Source organism: Petaurus breviceps, unplaced genomic scaffold (genome assembly GCF_028583685.1).
Source record: "Petaurus breviceps papuanus isolate PSGF00001 unplaced genomic scaffold, PetGlider_PUasm1.0 90919, whole genome shotgun sequence".
Taxonomy (NCBI): domain Eukaryota; kingdom Metazoa; phylum Chordata; class Mammalia; order Diprotodontia; family Petauridae; genus Petaurus; species Petaurus breviceps.
Genome location: NW_027187378.1, coordinates 34,233,281 through 34,253,163, shown reverse-complemented (window position 1 = coordinate 34,253,163; position 19,883 = coordinate 34,233,281). Strand labels below are relative to the sequence as shown.

At 37.2% G+C, this 19,883-nt stretch overlaps 1 protein-coding gene across 16 annotated transcripts in view; it reads left to right on the top strand.

Annotated features, from left to right (window-relative positions):
• PSD3 (pleckstrin and Sec7 domain containing 3) overlaps positions 1-19,883 on the top strand; it is an 804,858-nt gene that overhangs the window by 445,122 nt on the left and 339,853 nt on the right. For 14 of the 16 annotated variants that reach the window (XM_069075744.1, XM_069075743.1, XM_069075745.1 and 11 more), the window contains 2 exons: positions 18,698-18,895; positions 18,984-19,064. In XM_069075744.1, coding sequence (XP_068931845.1) covers positions 18,698-18,895; positions 18,984-19,064 — 279 coding nt within the window. The remainder of the gene's footprint in view (positions 1-18,697; positions 18,896-18,983; positions 19,065-19,883) is intronic. The other 2 variants (XM_069075746.1, XM_069075749.1) reach the window with 1 other exon arrangement.

The following is a 19,883-nucleotide window of genomic DNA, read 5'->3' as shown; positions in this document are numbered from 1 at the left end:
GCCAGAAATTCCTGGGTTCAAATCCAGCTTCAGACACTATGTATGTGACCATAAGCCACTTGACCATTCTCTGCCTTGGTTTCCTCATTTGTAGAATGAAGTATTTGAATTTGATGGCTTTTGGAGTACCTTTCAGTTCTAAATCCATGATTCTGTGACCTTGTGATATGATGAATCAGGAAGTGTGCCCTCAGTGCATGTAATAAATCACCGTCAAATGCAGGTTGATGACCTTAACCTTGTACGCCTCTGTAATTGATCAAGTCCTTTTTGGCCGTGGTTACCATCTGGGTTCATATCCACACTTGCTCTTGGTCATTTATCACTGAGGTCACTCAGATGCTCTTCTTGTCTCCTCTTCCTCTCCTCCACCCCACAATTGATATTCCAGAAGTTCATCTTCGCAGTTTTATAGAACCAAAATACTCTAAAATATACAGTTTGGGAGTTTGTGTGCAGGGATTCCTCACTTGTGATTTTATTAAAGTAAGGAACTCTAGGTTTGGAAACTTCTTCCATCAGTGAGATTAGCAGCAACATAAATAACAGATAAAGTATCTACCAAGATTTAGAATTAGAAGAAAATCTGATTCAGGAGTTCTTAACCTTTTTTTTTTTTTTGGTTATAGACCCCTTTGACACTGGTGAAGCCTATGGACTCCTTGGAATAATGCCTTAAATGAATTTAAATGCATAAAATGGAATATATAGGATGGCACAGGAAACTAAATATATTAAAATTCAGTTATTAACATATTAAGAAAACAAGTTCACAGACCCCAAGTTAAGAATATCTTCTCTAGTCCATGCACCCTTTGAAGTATTTTACAGGGTACTAAGGTAAAATAAGATGTTAAGTCATTTGTTCAAGGTCAAGAATCTCCTGCCTGAAGTGGAGAGACTGAATCCAAGTCTGTGTCTTCTGATTCCCTATCTCTGCTGTGCTTTGTGAATAAAATGTTGCCTTTTTATTGTTTTTTCACTTGGAATTATGTCCTCTTTTCATTTTATGCAGCTACTTCTCTGTATATTAACGTATTCATTGGACTCCTGGAACACAACGATTCAGTGGCAGACAAATTAGTCTTCCTGTCCAGAATGTTTATCTTCTCTTTAGTTTATGAAGCCCATTGGAATTCCTTTGAAACAAATGAAACTAATCTTGAAGGCAGCTATTAACATATTGTAAATAATAATTCACAGAACTCCAATGTCTTAGGTTTCTGTGGCAGTAGCAAAGATAGTATTTCCCAAACTTCTTATGACAGTACCCAATTGTATTTCCATATCCCTCCCCTCCCCACAAAATGAATTAATTTGAAATCATTATAATGTTTTATTCTGAACTTAAAAAATAAAACAAGCATTTACATAACAAAGTAGAATAGAAAAAAAGGATTGCACATGAAACTGCAAATGTATTATGTACATCTTTCCTTTCCTTTTAAATATATAATAAAATTATCATGTAACTTTCTTTTTTTCCTTCCCTTTACCCTGCTCTAGAGATGGCAACCATTAGACACAAATACATATATGTAAAACCATACTATACATACTTCTATTTATCAGGTTTTTTTCCCCTCCTGGATGCAGTTAGCATCTTCTTTCATAGGTCCTTAGTAAATTGGGGCATTTATAATAGTCAAAATGACTTAGTAGCTCACCGTGGTTCTTAAAAAATATTGCTGTTTCTGTATACAGCATTCTCTTGGTCCTGCTCATTTTGCTCATCAGCGTTTCATGCAAGTCTTTCCATGTTTTTCTAAAATCATTGAGCTCATCATTTTTCATAGCATGGTAGAAATCATTATTATTTTTAAAAAAACCACACCCACATCACACTACACTTTTGAGAAGGCTATTGCAGAATCACTCAATATTACAAGGTGACATAAACTCAAAATGTTTGGAGCTCCTTTTAAATCATAACTTATGAATAGACAGGAAGAAAATGATTACTATCATTCCCTAAAGGAGATATACATCTTGCTCATAGGTGATAATTGTAAATGAATAGTTGTGGAAGCTTAATGGGATCTGAAAGAAGATAGGCTTTTCTTTCCTTAATGAAGAGAATGTTTGTTTTACACTTTATTTTTTAATTGGAATTTTACTTCTCAAATATTGATATTAAACACTTGGTATATTTCCCATGTCTCTTTTTCACATTTGTGTGTCACACTGTGCTTTTTAAAGGCAGGGTTAAAAGAGCCAGGGGATTTAATCTAGGGAGTATTCAAAGGCAGTTGTAGCCTGTTGGCAGGTGTCTCCAACACAGTGTCAAATGAAATCCCTAAAAATTAATCAACAAAGAATTATTAAGCACTTCAGTATGTTCCAAATGGTGTGTTAGGTACTAGGGATACAAATAAAATACATGAACTAATCTCTAGTTGTCTGCTGGTTTTAGCACCCAGAACTAAAGAAATAGGAATTCATCCAACTTCATAAAAGGCAGCATTCTGTATTTGCCTTTAGGGTATTTTTTGCTTAGAGTATGTTGGTGGATTTGTATTAGCAAACAAATTCATTGGCCAAAAGGGTGGTGGTTACTCATTGGATGCTTTTCACCCCATATGGCTTTGATGTTTAATTGCAGAGCCAGAAAATTTAGTATTTGGACTTTTTTCTGTACCAGGATGGATTTTTCTTTGCATAGTTGAGGCTGTTATAGGAATTATTTTTCTTATTAGACTCTGGGGTTTAGGATTATTGGGACTTTGGGCAGTGTAACAGTTAATCAGAGAAGGGTTCTGCTGAATTAAGGTCAAGAGTTAAAAAATATGCCACTTCTAGAATGTGGAGGGAGCAACCCTTTCTATCTTATAACTATAATTTACCAGAAATCTGAGTGAATAGGCCTTACTTTATATTTGTGTTTTTGAGTTTCTATTTTGGAAACCTCTTATCAGTTAGGGCAGCGTTTTTGCAAATCCTAGTTGCTGAGGGCACATATGCACCTGTTCCAAAAGTATTTTTGACATGGATAGATGTCCTTTAGGAGGCATGGTGTTTTTGTTCCAACACGCACGATCATGTCTGAGCTCTGTTCAGGATGGGAAAAAGTTTCCTGTAATTATGGAAATTGTTGACTCTAGTATGAGCACTTGGAAGTATTTCTAATTTTAAAGTTTTTACTTTTTAGTTCTTAACAATGTGAGCAGCAGCATGGTGTAGTGAATATAGACTTCAAGGTTAGGAAAGCCTGGGCATGAGTCCTGGCCCTGGCACCTCTTGGGCAAGCAGAGACAAATGCCCATCTTCATTGTTAGAGGGAGTCCCTTATAGGCCTGGTAGAAAACAAAACCCTTTTTATAATTTCTAGAATATATAATATCTGTATGAAATGATATATTTCATAATATATAAAACATCATTTATAACATGGAATATATAATATTTATGTAAAACAATATTTATAATATGTAGAAATCTAAATATAAACAATAAAATATATAAAATAATATTAATATAAGCCACATGTAATATATGAATATGCAAGTATAAACAATAAAATATGTAAGATAATATAACAATGTCTAGAATATACTATTTATGTAAAATAATATGGTTTATGACAAACATATAAATATAAAAATAAAACATATAAAATATAATTTGTAACTGCTAGAATAAACTATAAAATAATTTATAACATAAGTAAATAAAAATATTAGATAAAATGATACAATTTATAATATCTAGATTATATTAAAAATTAGCCTGCACATCTGACAAACAGTCACTTAAACTGTCTAAGTCACTTAAAGTCTCCATGCTCTAGGCCAGAGGTGTCAAATAGAGGCCACTGCAGTTGAGGTTGGGGGAGGGAAAAAGCACTAAAATGTAATTAGGAAATATTTAACAAAATAAATAAAAACAGAGTAGAATGTAGGGAATGTTGATATGGTTTTCTAAGTCAATTTGTAGTCCACAAAAATCCTGTGTAGGAACCAGATTCCTTTTTCTGTTTAAGTTTGATGTTTCTAAGGTGGGGTAGTAGATAGATAGACTGCCACACCTGGAATCAGAAAGACATCTTCCTGAGTTCAAATTTGGCCTCAGACACTTACTATCTGTGAGACCCTGGGCAAGTCACTTAACCTTGCTTGCCTCAGTTTCCTCATCTGTAAAATGAAGTGGAGAAGGAAATGGCAAATCACTCTAGTATCTTTGCCAAGAAAATCCCAAATGGGGTTATGAAGATTTGGGACATGACTGAAAAAATAACTCAACAACAAACTGTTATAGACAGTTCTTTTAAGACTTTAAGTTGCAGAGAAGGTTCTGATGTGTATTGATACAAGGAGTTTCCTTAAGAGTTCACTAAAAGCACAAGTCCATTTGTCATTGCCATGTCCCAAAGAGATTCCATGTGGATATTCTATATATGGATAATCTGTATGGATATGCTTTCCGTATGTGGACACTTGACTAGTCTTTTCACTAAAATCCATTTTTCCCATGTGCCATCTAATGTAACCTCATCATTCCTTTTTGCTGTCCAGATAGTTAGTGTGAATACACTAATACTATTAGCCTAAGCAAAATATTGTTAGAATAATACTCTGCAGAAAAACAATACATTGGATTCCAGGGATAAATAAATCTTTCTTGGGTTGGGAATGGGGGGTTAATTAGTACTTCTGATCTTTTGAATTATTTTAAATAGTTTAAAGTAGACCTACATTAAAGCAGACCTAGGATTAGATAGAAAATAATCCAATGTAGTATAATATTTCTTAACTGAAATTAAAGTTCTGCTTTTTTTGGGGGGTGGAGGGTTGTAGTTTTAATTTTTTTTTTTTGTATTAATTTAGATCAAGTCAGCTTCAAAAATGGGAACTATAGCAATAGATTACTGCTTTTGGATAAACTGTCTGGTTTCTGTCCATGTATATTTTCAAAATATAGTATCTATAATGTAATATATCTAAAAATCAGTGTCTATGATACTAAAAAATTAATAGAAAAGTTGAAGAGGATCATGTAAAGACATACTAATATGTTGAATTTCTAGTTAAAAGAATATTGTCATTGTTCAATTGTGTCCAACTCTTTGTGACCCTATTTGGTTTTTTTTGCAGGGGGAAAGATCCTGGAGTGCTTTGCCATTTCCTTTTCCAGCCCATTTTACAAATGAGGGAGCAAAGCAAAGAGAGTTAAGTGACTTGCCTAGGGTCACACAGCTAGGAAGTGTCTGAAGTTAGATCTGAACTCAGAAAGAGGAGTCTTCCTAACTCTAAGCCCCTCACTTTATCCACTACACCTAGCTGCCTTAAAAGAGTATAGTATCTGTGAAACTACAGTAATACCCTAGAAATGTTATTTTGAAATTTTCCACTTAAAATATATATATATATCTTTTTTATGAATGAGGCTGTGTAGAGGGAAGCCTTACAAAAAAGCATCCTTTGTTTCTTCATGTTCAATAGGATATTTACTTGTCTTGTCTTTTTTTGTTGATTCTTGAACTACTAAACAAACTAGGTCAAGACAACTTTCATATTTAATAAAAGTTTTTTTTTTCTGGTTTTTCCCTTAGTTTTTCTTTGAAGGCTCCTAATAGAAATCTGCAGCTCTGTAATTTCTATTTTCCTTCCTATATATACACATCCTTTTCTATTCTTTCCTCTTCCTCAGTGCACTCAGAGTAATTCCACATATCAGAGTAAATGGGTGAGGCAAAGTAATTAAGGTCTTTGCCTTTTGAATAGTACTCCTTTGAATGGACATTGGGGCCAGTGGTTTATTTATTTATTAATGTTTGTAGCTTCCACAAAAGAGATTTTTTTTTTTTGATTAGTTGTTTTGAATTCAAGAAAACAGGAAGGGGTGGGATTTCTTGTCTTGTATAAACAGCACACTTTTTAAAGGCGAAGTGCTGGTTTAGTTCTCTGCTTTTGCCAGGGTATCCCACTAATAGTAATTTTACATAGCTAATTTTTGTGTGTCAGCTTTTTATTTATAAAGGAAAGAATGAATGTTGGTTCTCTTCATTTTTTTCTCTGTCTGGAAAATATCAATATTGTAACATTTTATACTGTATTATAGCATGCCTTGTTGTGGTGATGAAGAAACTCTCTGAAAAGAGATGTTGTGGGAAAGATTTAGGACTCAAAAATGCCTGGTGTAGTATTGGATCTGCTGTTTCAGTACAAGAAGCCTGTAATAAAGTCTATGTTTTTTGAAATCCATGAAGTTCTTTCCTGATGGTCTCAGCTTGGGCAAGGGAACCATGGTGCAGAGAGGTGTTTCTTGCTGCTTTCTCTGAAATTTCATGTCTTGAAGAGTTGCCATTGAGAAATTAAGTGACTTGCCCACAGACATGTACCCCTATCTGTCAGAGGGGTTCCTTGAACCCAGGTCTTCCTGGCTGGAGGGACATTAGCCTACTTCTCTCCAACCAAGCCATTATAGAAAAAAGCACCAGCTGGAGATGGCCTGTCCAGGTACCAGGCAGGGTAGCTGCCCTTGAAGCATTTGGTGAGTGTCGTTCTTGGACTCTGTGTCCTTTTGTGATTTATAGCCGCATTTTTGTTGGTAAAGGAACTTGAAATGAGTTTAAGTGGAAAAGATGTATTGTAGTTGACTTAGCAGTTTTGTGTATGTTTTTTAACAGTCAGAAATCCCTTTAAAAACAGCAACAGTATTGGAGGTAGTATGGCGCATTGAGGTCAGAAAACCTGTGTTTGAATAATGGTTTTTGAGGCAGCTAGGTGGTATAGTAGAAAGAGAGCTTGACTCGGTATCAGGAAGATCTACGTTCAGATTTGACCTGATACTAGCCATTTGACCTTGGACAAGTCACTTAACCCATTTCTGCCTCAGTTTCCTCAAATGTAAAATAAAGATAGTAATCATACCTGTTTCCCATACCTACCTCCCGTAGTTGTTGTGAGAATCTGATGAGATATAATTTGTAAAGCACTTAGCACAGTGCCTGGCCCATAGTAGAAACTTTTATGCTTTGCTTTCTCCTCCCTCCCCCCAGGTCCAAACCACTGTGATTATGGCCAAGTTACAATCCTAGAATTACGGAGTTAAAAGACTAGAGATCATCAGGGGTGGGGAACCTGTGGCTTCAAGGCCACTTGTGTGGCCCCAGGTTCCCCACCCTTCTAAATTTACACTGGAAGAAACTTAGACCTCTTAAACTTTTATTTCTTTAAAATGTGATAATAATACTTACAAGACCTAGCCCTCACTGGATGATTATGAGAAAGTACTCTGTGCACTGCAGAAAGCTTTTACAAAGGGGAGTATTATTTTTTATCATGACCTCTGTGAGGCATGTTCCCTTAAATCAAATAACACATGAGAAATGCTTGGCAAACCTTTAAGGCACTATATAAATGCTAATTATCGTTGTTGTCAGTTGTTATGACCCCTCATATTCGAGCTGTCAGAATCTGATCCTCCCCATCCTCCATGTAAATACAGCCTAAGTTATGAGTGAAGTATGCGTCTCCATATCTCAGCATCATGGTTTTGCTCTGGCCATAGTATAGAGGACCATAGAATTTCCTAAAGAACACAAGTGGATTTATTTTACAACTTAAAATCATACGTACCCTTGTACAATATTACCCCTGCATACTCTCATGACCATTCTTAAGTATCTAAAGACTTAATTGACTAAGGTCTGGGAGCTCCACGGGAACAACTGCCAACTCATTCACTAGCATCCAGTTTGTCATTCTGGCATAAGTACCCCTTAATTTCTCTGTTTAATGGTCGGGATAATCTTTTATGACTAAGTAAAACCTAGCCTTGCAGAGAACTGCCATTTTATAAGAATGTTGACTGCCAGCTAGCTCCCTTGAGGAAGCACACACTTCTTCAGTGTACTTGTAAAGTTCAAGTACTTTCTCTTGTTGGGGTTAAACTAATATTAATAGTGATAATAAACGCAACAGACCCCTGTTTAAACAAACATTTGAATTTTAGTCTAAAACAGAGGTATGAGCCATGAACCTGGGTAAGTTCATAGGCTTATAGCTAAATACATTATTTGCTAATTTTTTTTCTATTTACTGATAGCCCAAGAACTTAGACCATAAAAAACATGAAGTACTGGAGAATCCTTTAGTAATTTGGCAAGGGAACTTCCAAACTGTTTTGTTTATATATTATAAAATATATATGTATATATACATATATGTATATATTATAAGAATTATAATAAGTATGATGGTGTGTGTGTGTGTGTGTGTGTGTATGAGCATGTAGGGGGAGATGGAAGGAGGAAGAGGGAATAGTTTGGTGTAACTATAGTAGATAGAATATTGGGTATAGCATCATTTGGTTTCAAATCCTGCCTCTGATACTTGCTAGCAATATGATTCTTATCATTCTCAACCTCTGTGTACTGTAGTACTTAGAGTACTTCCCTAGTACTTATCAGGAATGACTGATGAATTAACAGATCAACAATCATCAAGCATTTATTAAGTGCTTACTGTTTGATAAGTACTAGGTATACAGAGAAAGGTATAAAACGAATCCTTCCCCTCCAGGACCTCACAGTCTACTGGGGAAAATAACATGTCAAAAAATCATGGACATAAAATATATGAAGTGGGAGAGAGAAGAATCAAATACGACTCCAAAGCCATAAACCTGAGTGATTGGTAGGCTAGTAGAACCCCCAACAGAAGCAGGGAAATTTGGAGAAGGGTGTTACTCAAGGGGTAATTATAATGAATTTTGATTGAACCGCTGCCTGCAGGATTTTGAGTTGGAAATGTCTAATAAGTAGTTGCTGATACAGGATAAGAGCTTATGTTAATAATATTAGATAATATTTAACAATAAACATTTATATAACAAAATAAATACTAGAAAGCTAAATAAATGAAAATAAAATAGTAAATATTTATGCGGTATCTACAATATGCTAATCACTTTGATATTATCTCCTTTTATCTTTACACCTCACAGGCAGGTGATATTAATATCCCCATTTTGCAGATGAGGAAATTGAAGTGATTTGCCCAGAGTCACACAGCCAGTGTGTGTGTCTGAGGCTAGATTTGAATTTAGGTCTTCCAGACCTGGTGCTCTATCCAGTATACCACCTGTGGTAGAGAGCAATATTTTAAAAAGATATTTCATGTTAACTAGGAGTAAATGTAAATAATTGAGCAGCAAATTAAGTCATTATTAAAAGGTATTATATTGGCTGTGGAGGATATAAGGAAGATTTTTAAAACATAGACCCTTCCTGCAAGGAGTTTATAATCTCTCTAAAGTAAAGTGAAATATACACCAAAATAAAATTACTATTATAGAGAAGTGTGAGTATGAACAATGTTTTATGGGAGTTGAGAGTTTCTTCTCTAATGATTTCTAGTCAGAGGGCCTGGGTTTAAATTTTTTTTTTCTGTTCCTTATCTTTGTCACTTTAGGCAAGTCACCATATCTTTGTAGGGTTCAGTTATTTAATCTGTACCATAAGGAAGTTGGTTTTTATGATTACTCTAAATTCTAAGATTATCTCTGTGTGATCTTAGTACTGAAAATGAGTATCAGTGTGATCCTGTTTGATTAGGGAATCAGAGAAAGAGAAGAGGCAGATTGGCCAGATTTATTACACTACTACCATTCATTGATATTATAGCAACTAATAAACAGATTGAGCCAGGGATACATAATCTGGAGATACACTATTAGAGATATGCAAAATTTAATAGCCCAGCCATTGTCAAGTGTTAATTTAAGCTTTGATAAAAGCTCCTAATCCTTTTGAGCTCAACATGAAAGTGTAGAAAGATTCTGAATGTTATTTAAGGAGTATTTGCCAAATATGAAATTATTTTAACATATAACATCTCCTCAATCCCTTCTTGGTAATAATAGGGTTGAGTCCACTGATATTAACATAATATAATAATAAAACATTTTAATCAGCATCAAAACTTTGGTTATGCCAGTGATAAAGCCTGCCTGTTGTGGCTGAAAGCATTGGGCAGTAAGTTCTTCACTGAATGAATTGCAGGGACCATCTCTAGTTGTCCTGATTTATATCTTACCACTAGGACCCAGATGGCTCTGGAGGAGATAGTAAGGCTGGTGACTTTGCACAGCCCCTGCCTCACTTAAATCCAATTCACTTGCAAGTCATGGGATCACCTCCCTGATGTGGTCCTGTTCTAGGAAGAAAGACAAACAACAACTATTATAGACCTAGGAAATGATTAGCTTTGTCAAGACAGCAGGTGGATCTGAGTGGTCCACAAATTCAAGAACTTGTGTGCACATATTTTACTCAAGACTAAACTTTTTCAGTTGCAAAATACTAGGTAAGCAAATCTTTGCCTTTTCATAAATGCACAGAGCAAAAAACAAGCCAAAACCAGATTGCACATCCAAATTAGTAGCGACTTGGGCGCCACCTTGTGGTTGCATTTTTTTAAAAATGTATTCATCGGCTTGTCAATTAAAAAAAAGACACAACTAGATGTATATCCAAATTGGTAGTGACTTTGGCGCCACCCTATGGTTGCATTTTGTGAATGCATTCATCTGCTTGTCAACCGTCTGTCCCTGGGGGGGGGGGGAAGAGGGAGGAGGACAGTTCTGATTAGCATGTGTCAAGATGCAGAGCAGACAGTGTTTTCTGTCTTGTTTCAGGGAAGTCTGATGTATTGAAGGTGGCATATATCACAGTCTTTTTAAAGTTTCAGTGATAATGGTGTTCGGAACTGTCTTTAACCATGCATAATAGATTTAAGAGTTTTCTACCTACCTTTAGCAAGGTCCAAAAATGTTCCTCGGTCTTGTAGCCCTTTTTTTGAGTAAAAAACAAATACAAAAGTAAAATTAGAAAGAAATGAAACTGTTGCAGGCATGCTGTGTCTCCCGAGGGAAGGCATTAAGGGACTTGTATCAACATCGTCTTTCTGTCCCAAAGCAATAGCTTCCATCTGTACCAACTCAAAGCAACTTTTACTTCCTGCTGCCCTCCTGATATCCCACCTGAGATGTGAAGAAACTCTGGTGCAAGGAGGAGCAGCCTTCACTTTGACTTTAGACCTTCCATCTCCTGCCGAATTTGTCTTTTAAGGGAAAAGGAAGAAGAACGTTGCTGGGGAAGGGGACATCTTTCCCTTCTTGTGAAGGCTCGACTTTGATCTCTGGATGTGCCCTTTCCTGCCTCATCTCTAGTCTTTGGAGAAAAGATGAGTAATGAATTGGGCCTCTTATTGACCGTGTGCTTCCCATTTTATTCTTTGCTTCGCTGAACCCAGTCTCCAACCTCCTTTCTACTTAAAGATGGACATTCTCAGACCTTCACTTTCCAGTGATTCTCAACAACTGTAGGTCATCATCCAAAACCCATTCCCCACTGTTACCAGCCAATTCCTTATTCTTATCCACCTTAACATTCCTACCCCCTTCAACCTTTCTACCTCAAAGTTTCAGTCCACCATCCAGCCCATTCAGTTTCCCCCATGGAATGCCTATACCATAAACAGCAAATTTCCCAGTCTTCCAAACCTTTCCTTCTCCCACTTATTCTGTTTATTAGCTATTTCTAAAACCTTCCCACCCCCTAGATGACACAACCTTCCTGCCTATTTTCTCTAATACTGTACTTTCTCTGATTCCTCTTGAGTCATTGCTCAAGGCAGTAAAAGCTCTAATATTTCTTGTTCTTCATTGCAGAAATTCTAGCTTTTCCTCCTACCTCCATCACTCAGTAGCCTCACTTCCTTTGAGGTTCGTGCTTTCATATCTGCCACCAAATGAAAATCCTGGTAGCTCTCGGGTGTCCTCTCCCTTTTTCTTCAGTGAGCTACATATGTTTTTCTTCTCCTCAACTCCTTTCATACTGGGGAATTTCAACACACATATTGACTCCCTCAAAAATCTTAACTACTTAGTCCTAACCTGGACTTCTCGACTTGTTTCTCCATCCCACCTCAGGCACACCGAAAGATGGTCATGCCCTTGATCTTATGCCATCACCCACAAATGTGCCCACTTCCTGTTCAAGAATTCTAAAATTCCTGTATCACCCTTCTCCCTTCCCTTGCACACCCTGCTCTTCATCTGCATCATGACCTCTAATTCCTTGGTGTCTTAGTTTCCTTCCAGATTATCTCCCTGCACGAGCCACTCTCTCTCTTTTCTCTATCTTGACCCCTTGACGTACCAATTTAACTCTACAGTGTACAGTGTCCTCTCTTGAATACCCAGCCTCCTTATCATTTTTGCCAGTCATGCCCTGCCAGGTGTTAGGTTTGGATCACTCCTACCATTCACTGCCTTTGCCTCAACATGGAACAATAGAGAACAAAGGTAGAGAAAATTATGTAACCATCGTGACTAGATCCCTTACACATTTATGTTTTACAACCTTAGCTGCACTCTCACTGCTGCTAGGTGCTTCTTCATCTCTCTTATCAACTCAGTCTCCCACTCTGGACAGAAGAGCTTGCAAACCTTTTCATTCCTCCTTAGAATTCCCCTGGCCCACCCTCTCAAAGGAGAACTTTGCTTTATATTTTACAGAAAAAAAATTTGAGGTGAGCTCTCTTCCTCCTTTCCCTACCTCACATCACTCATGTCTCCTGCCACCATTTTCCCCTTTATCTCTGTCTCATATATTGAGATGGCCTTCCTCCTTACCAAGGTTAACCCTTCTGTCTGGTCAACAAAATCCTATTCCATCCTGACTCTTCCTGTCATTCCTGTTCTCACTTATTTTCATCCTTTTCTGTCTACTGGTTCATTCCCTTCTTCCTGAAGTCATGCCTATATCTCCCTCATCCTTGAAAAAAATTCTTCTTTCCATCCCAGCTAACTATCTTCCTTTATCTTTCTTGCCCTTTGTAGCTAGATTCTTTTAAGAGGCCATCTACTATAGGTACTTCCACTTTCTCTCACTTTCTTCTAAACCTTTTAAAATTCTACTTCCAGCCTTATCAGTCCAAATGAAACTTTTCTCTCCAAAGTTACCACTGATGGCTTAGTTGCCAAATCCAATGACGTTTTCTAACTCCCACCCCAGTCCCACTCTGTAAACTCTGGTGGGTCCCTATTACCTCCAGGATCAAATAAAAAATTCTCTGTTTGGTATTCAAAACCCTTTATAACCTAGCCACCTCTTACCTTTTGAAACCCTATTCCCCACCATGTACTCTTCAATCCAGTAACATTCTGTCTCCAGGGCTCAGGACATTTTCTCTGTCTGGAGCACTCTGCCTCTTCCACTCTGCCTGCTGACTTCCTTGGCTTTCTTTAAGTTCCAACTAAAATCCCATCTTTTACAGGAAGCCTTTCCTCACACCTCTTAATTTTAGTGTCTTCCTTCTGTTCATTATTTCTCTCTAACCTCTTTTCAACTTGTTTGTACATATTTGTTTGCATATTATCTTCCCAGTTAAACTCCTTGGAGTTGAGAACTGTCTTTTTTTTGTATCCCTGGTGTTTACCACAGTGCCTGGCACATAGTAGGCAGTAAACAAATGTTTATTGATAGATTAATTGAACAGAAATTTTGGGGAAAATTTCCTGGAGGGACTGGAGATGAGTCTTGAAGGAAGAAAAAGGATTATGAGCAGTAGAGATGAGGAGAGAGCCACCACCACTGAAAGTCTGTTCTGAGGGCTCCTGGTTCTGCAGAGGTGAGCCTGGCTTCTACAAGACTGTCAGCTAATAACTGTACCAAGATAGGCAGGTGCTGCAATACAGGAGAACACATGAACTACATGAACTAAGCATCCAATATGATATCTGTTTTCTATCAACAAAACTAGCCATTTTTGGAGAAGATTGGTCAGTTTCTGATGAATTTTTCTTCTGTCATTGCAAATTATGAAGACTGTTTCCTCCGTTAGGAGAGGGTAATAATTTGCATTGGTGGAAGGAGAATTCACACTAAAGAAATCCTGGATATTTAAGAATTGAAGTAATTGTTTCCTGGCATGATGGACTCAAGGGCTCCAGTTTTTACCTTTTTTATGTGACTAGCATAGAACACAAAAGTATCACATGCAGAATCAACCAGTAAATAAATACTTTGGCTCAGCAGCTTGATTCTTGGATTAGCCCAGTTTTATTGAAAGATCAGCAGAATGAAGATTTATGGTTCAAAGCAAGTTTGAAATGATAAATAATGCTCCATTTTCTGTACCCATTTTGTTGTAATAATCAGAAATAATCAGACTGCTATTACAGTCCCTAACAATTGGAGAGACTTTGTTGAGAAACTCACGAAGAAAAAACAAACAAAAGAAAATAGAAATCAAAATTATAAATAGAGGGGAGTGTGATCTAAGGGTAAGATTAAAATTAGATATTTTTTTTTTTTTGGAATGGGAAATGAGGCCCTTGGGGCCAGAGGTGTTGATATAGTAAATCTAGGCTTGGCATCCTAAGAAATTAACTAAGGAAGGCTTAAGGTCTGTATTACAGAAACCGTTGAAAACAAGCAATGGGTCAAGTATAAACAAGAATTTATATTAGACTGTAAGGGGAAAAATATTGGTAACTTGATTAGTTGTGAAAACAGGCCTTTATGGGAGCTAGTCCAGGGACCCTTTGTTGGCATTTTGTGAATGATTGTTGAACCCACTCGAATTGAAGTACAATTTAACTAGGATTTTTTATTGCCTAGCAAATAAAGTTTAAACTTTTTAACTGGCCGTTCAAGGCCTTCCATAATGTAACTGGCTCTCTTTCCAGCTTTATCTCACACAGTTCCTCTTAATTTGCCTTAAAATCTAACTAAACTGGCCCTCATATCCATCTGACACATGTTTCTTTGTCTTTGCCCTGTCTGTTTTCTTTGTCTTGCTATCATGTTGAAATTTTGGGCCAAGCTTAAATTCTACCCCTTCCATGACCCCTTCTCCCCTATCCCCAAGTTTTCTTTCCTTGTACCTTTGCATGGCACTTTGCATGTTCTTTATAATCTTATTACGTAGTATTCTGCATTAGTGATAGTCCATAGTCTGTATTTATTACATCATTATTGCATGTTCTTGTAGGTTACATCTATCAGATAGAGTGTATGCTCCCTGAGGGCAGGAATTGTATCTTTAAAGATCATTGGATCTCCCATTTTTCACCCAGTTATCTTTTTTGAAAAACAGTTGCTGAGTGAATGAATAAAGTATTTCAGGAAAAATTATAAGCAATTACTGCGGAGGTCCTTGGATCAGATGAAGGCATCTGTTCAGCTCATCCTTTTTTCTCTCTGATAGAGTGTTCAGGTTTTGTGGATGCATTGTTAATTATGGTCATTCTTTGCATAGTTGGAACTATGTAGGTTCAAAAAAGCATTTTAATAAAGCCAGGTTTGTTTTAAGTTATTCTGTGATTTCAGAAGGTTCCAATAAAGGTGGGGGGAGAGGTAATGGAAGTAATACAGTGTCAGTTTTTTCTAATGATCATTTACTTTGCATAAGGAAAAAAGATTCGAATCTTTTGAAGCTTTTTTATTTTTATTCCCCCTCACTGTTCCAGTGACTAATAGGGGTTGAGCATTATTTCACTCAAAAAAAAATATATTGGAAGGAATGAAAAGTAAAGAGAAAAAAGAGGGGGGAAAGTCTAAATCATAAAGTAAAGAATGAAAGGCATCTAGCTCTTTAAGCTAGACAATGTTCTGAGTATTGGAGGAAACAGGAGGAGGGAGTGTATTCTTGGTGATAGGGATCATTCAGTCTGACTTCTCCAGTGTTCGCCTGGCCCGGTCCCTATTGTCTATGGGTCTACTGATGTACAGGGGCCCCTGTGTTCTAGCTTTTGTTTTAATTGTGGGCGTGAAAACATGATAAATCCAACAATAAACAATCCACAGAGAATGTGAGGTCATAGTAATGTGACCTCACAGGGAACTAAATACCTGGAGGCCAGTGGAGTTCAGCAGATCCTTGGAGTATGTGTGACAAATACCTTCAGAAGGTTGACTTCACAGAAGTATGGCTGGAGTGCATACTAGACATTGGGATGTGTTTTTTTTGGCATTGGTGCTGGTGCTGGTGAGTTGATGATGCTTCCAGAGGCTTAATAGTTAAAGGTGGAAAAGCAACCACCTGATCCCTCAGGCACCCTTCTGAATCAAACGTTGGACCCTGAAATTAGAGGAGATGGAAGCTGGGAAGGGAGACTTTACGCCCCTGTGCGCCCCCTCCCCTTTTTTCCTTTTAATGAAGCTTTTTTTCAAGAAGAGGTAGAGACTGCTGGAGATTTCTGATGCTGGAGATTATGAGGAGAATTGGGTGAAGTAGGTTTGGTGAGTTTGGATTGGAAAGAGTTAAGAGACTTTTGGCATGTGAGCGAATTGAGTGTAGGATAAAGAAATTGGTTTTAGTGCTTTTGCTGAGGGTAGATGGTGTTTAAAAGGCAGCTAAATTGTGTGTAAGCTGTACCTAAGGATCTTTTTAATTAGGTTTAGGGAGCCTGAGTGGCCTAGCAGACAGAAATGGCCTTGAAGTCAGGAGACCTGGGTTCTTATCTTGTCTCTGATGACCCAGTTCTATGATGTGTCACTTAATGTCTCAGTGCCCTAGGCAACACATGAATGTCCCACTGCTCTCCTGCCAGAGAGGTGCTGTACTTAAAATACAAAATGTGACATACATATCTGGGCGTGGTAAATGTAGGAATATATTTTGCTACATTATGTCTTTTGTCATGAGAGCTTTATGTTGCTGTTTTAAAAAATTGTTTATTTGATAATAATGGGGAAAAGGAGAAGGAAATACTCATAAAATTCAAATAAAAATTTGGAAATTAAAAGAAAAATATGAATTGCTGATCTATATTGATGGAAGTTTAGAAGTTTTGACAACCAGGAGCTCCTCCCACCAATGACATCACAGGACACAACCCCTAACCCCAGCTCCCTACTCTCCTTCCCACAAATGTGAACAATTTGAGTCATTTATGGCACTCATTAATGCTTCTGTTTATCTGAGTGATGGGGCCTTCTTTGCACTGCTGGAAACATAAGGGGGGACACGGGAATGCATTTCTAGGAATTTCTAGGTCCATTAATTGTACAAATTTAAAAAAATAGTAATAATCTTGTATAGTTTTCAGGCTGAACAATTTATATCGTTACTAATACTCATGCATAAGCATATTTGTAGGTCACCTTTGATATCTTGCTTGCACTTTTGAGAGAAGAGGTTGCAGATTTTGACCTGCCTACCAAAGCTGCATTAAGATAGATAGCATGATACTGGGAGCAAGCCTTGCCAGCGTGACATCCGATCTCATCTGTATTTCTTAAGCAGCTCTATCACCTTGGCGAGGTCCTTTTGGGACCTTTGGTTTCTTCATCTCTAAAATGAAGGGGTAGTACTGGGCAGGGCCTGTGGTCCCTTCTAGCCCTCCACCTATGATGCTACATCCTTCCAATTCTGACTGTGTGATCCTGGAATCTGAATGAGCATTGGACCACTCTTTGGTGTATTTTCCTGTTATGGACCTTATGGCTTATTTTCTCTTTTCTTTGACTTAAAAATCAATTTCTATTTATTTAAAAATGAATCAGATATAAGAGCTATGGTCTGTATTCTGCATAATTTGTATGCAGTAGTTTATTTGATTGGATTTGTCTTTTTTTTTGAGAAAACATTAGGGTTAATGAGTTTTGGAAGAACTGTGGCTTATTGTATGTTTATAGGAGTTCATAGGATTTAAAACTGGAGGAGATCTCAGAAATCTTCCAGCCTAGCCCTCTTCTTATATACAAGAGAAAATGGAAGTCCAGAGAGGTTCTATAAATTGCCCAAAGTCATACAGGTACATACGTTCTTGTTTATTGCTCAGTTCTTTTTAGTTGTGTCTGACTCTTTGTGATCTGCTTGGGATTTTCTCGGCAAAGATGCTAGAGTGGTTTGCCTTTTCCTTCTCCAGCTTATTTTACAGATGAGGATACTGAGGCAGAAAGGGTTAAGTGACTTGCCCAAGGTCACTCGGCTAGTTTTTGTGTTAAGTGTCTGAGGTCAGATTTGAACTCAGGTCCTCTTGACTCCAGGGCTGGTGCTCTATTCACTGTGCTACCTAGCTGCCCCTTATTTTCATTTTTTTAATAAGTAGAGAAACATAGGCTTACTTTGCCCTTTTATAAATTAGCTCTCCCCATGTATGCTGATTCATGAAAGTCTCACTAGTTATTTTATTTTTCTGGCAGAGGGAGAAAATTGAGGTTTTTTTAAGAATAAAATTTTTGTTAATGTCTTTTTTCTTACATCACCAAAACTTCCCCCAGCATCTTTCCTTTTCCCATGCCCTGAGAGCCACTTCATATAACAAATAATATTTTAAAAGGAGAAATGCAGCAAAACTGATCAGTATGTTGAAAAAAACCTAAAAATGTATACAATGTACTACACTCATGAACCTCCCACCTCTGCAGAAGGAGCAAGTGGAGGTGGCTTTACACTTTCCTTTTTTGTTATATAGTCATTGTATGTGTTGTTTTCTTGGCTTTGCCTACTTTACTCTTCACTGGATCATATGCTTCTTTTCAACTTTTCTGTAGTCATCAGTTCATATTTTCTTAACAGCTTAATAATATACCATCGCATTCATGAACCACAAACTTTTTAATCCATTACCCAATTAATGGACTTTTACTTTGTTTCTGTTTATGAAAAAAAAGTACTGCTACAAATGTTTGGGTGTAAAAAATGAGGTTTTAATATATATGTATTTTCTTCTTCTCTAGCAGCAATGCTGGGCTGAAAAGGTCCAATCAAGAGCCCCATTGTGAAATGGGGAGTACTGAATTTCTGGAAAAAGAATCCTCTGACAACCTCAGCAATGGAACAAACAGCAACTTGGAGGCAGCCAGACGGCTGGCCAAGCGTCTCTACCAACTAGATCATTTCAAGCGTTCAGACGTGGCCAAGCATTTGGGGAAGAAGTATGTATTTCTAAACCCTTTGGCTTAAGCATCTGTAGATGAATAGGCTGATTTTATTAACCAAGATGATTTTTTCATTTTCTTATAGCAATGAATTCAGCAAACTGGTGGCAGAAGAGTACCTTAAGTTTTTTGATTTTACAGGAATGACGCTGGATCAATCTCTCAGGTATGTGGTTTAATGACTAATTATCACTTTTGTTATTATTGTTGACACTCTACTCCCAAAGAAGCAATTATCCCAGGAGAGAGTAATGCATTCAAGCTTGATTTTGATTTTATTTATTAAAAGGGAAATCTTCTCATTAGGCAGGATCATAGGATTAGATATTTAGATCTAGAAAAGAGGCCTTAAGAAGTCATCTGGTTGACCCTTCTCACTTTACTCATGTGGAAACTGAGGCCCCCAAAAGAGAATTAGCCAACCTGAGAACAAGGGCAGCTAGAGGAAACAGTGCTTGGGAAAAGGAAGGCTCATCTTCATGAGTTCAAATCTGGCCTCAGACACTTACTAGCTGTGTGACTCTGGGCAAATCCCTTGACACTGTTTGCCTCAGTTTCCTCATCTGTAAAATGAGCTGGAGAAGGAAATGGCAAACCACACCAGTATCTCTGCCAAAGAGACCCTAAATGGGGTCACTAAGAGTCAGACACAACTGAAAAATTGACTGAACCACAACCTGAGAGTTGTACTGTAGAAATTAAAAGTAATAGAAAATAAGAGATGATGTGTGCTATCATGGATCTTACTTTCCCTAAGACTTAGCCTGTATCCCAATTACAGAGTTACAATAGGTAGCAAAAGAAAGAGATTAGATTTGGGAACCTTAGAAGTTTGTTTTCTGGACACTTTCTCTAAGTGTAATACTGCAGATTTTTTCTGTGTGTACATGTTAATAAAACAACTCCTCAGTATGACACTTTTGAAGTAACTCTGGAGTAGAAGCAGAATGAAAACGTATTAGGACTAGATTGCCTTCACATTTTT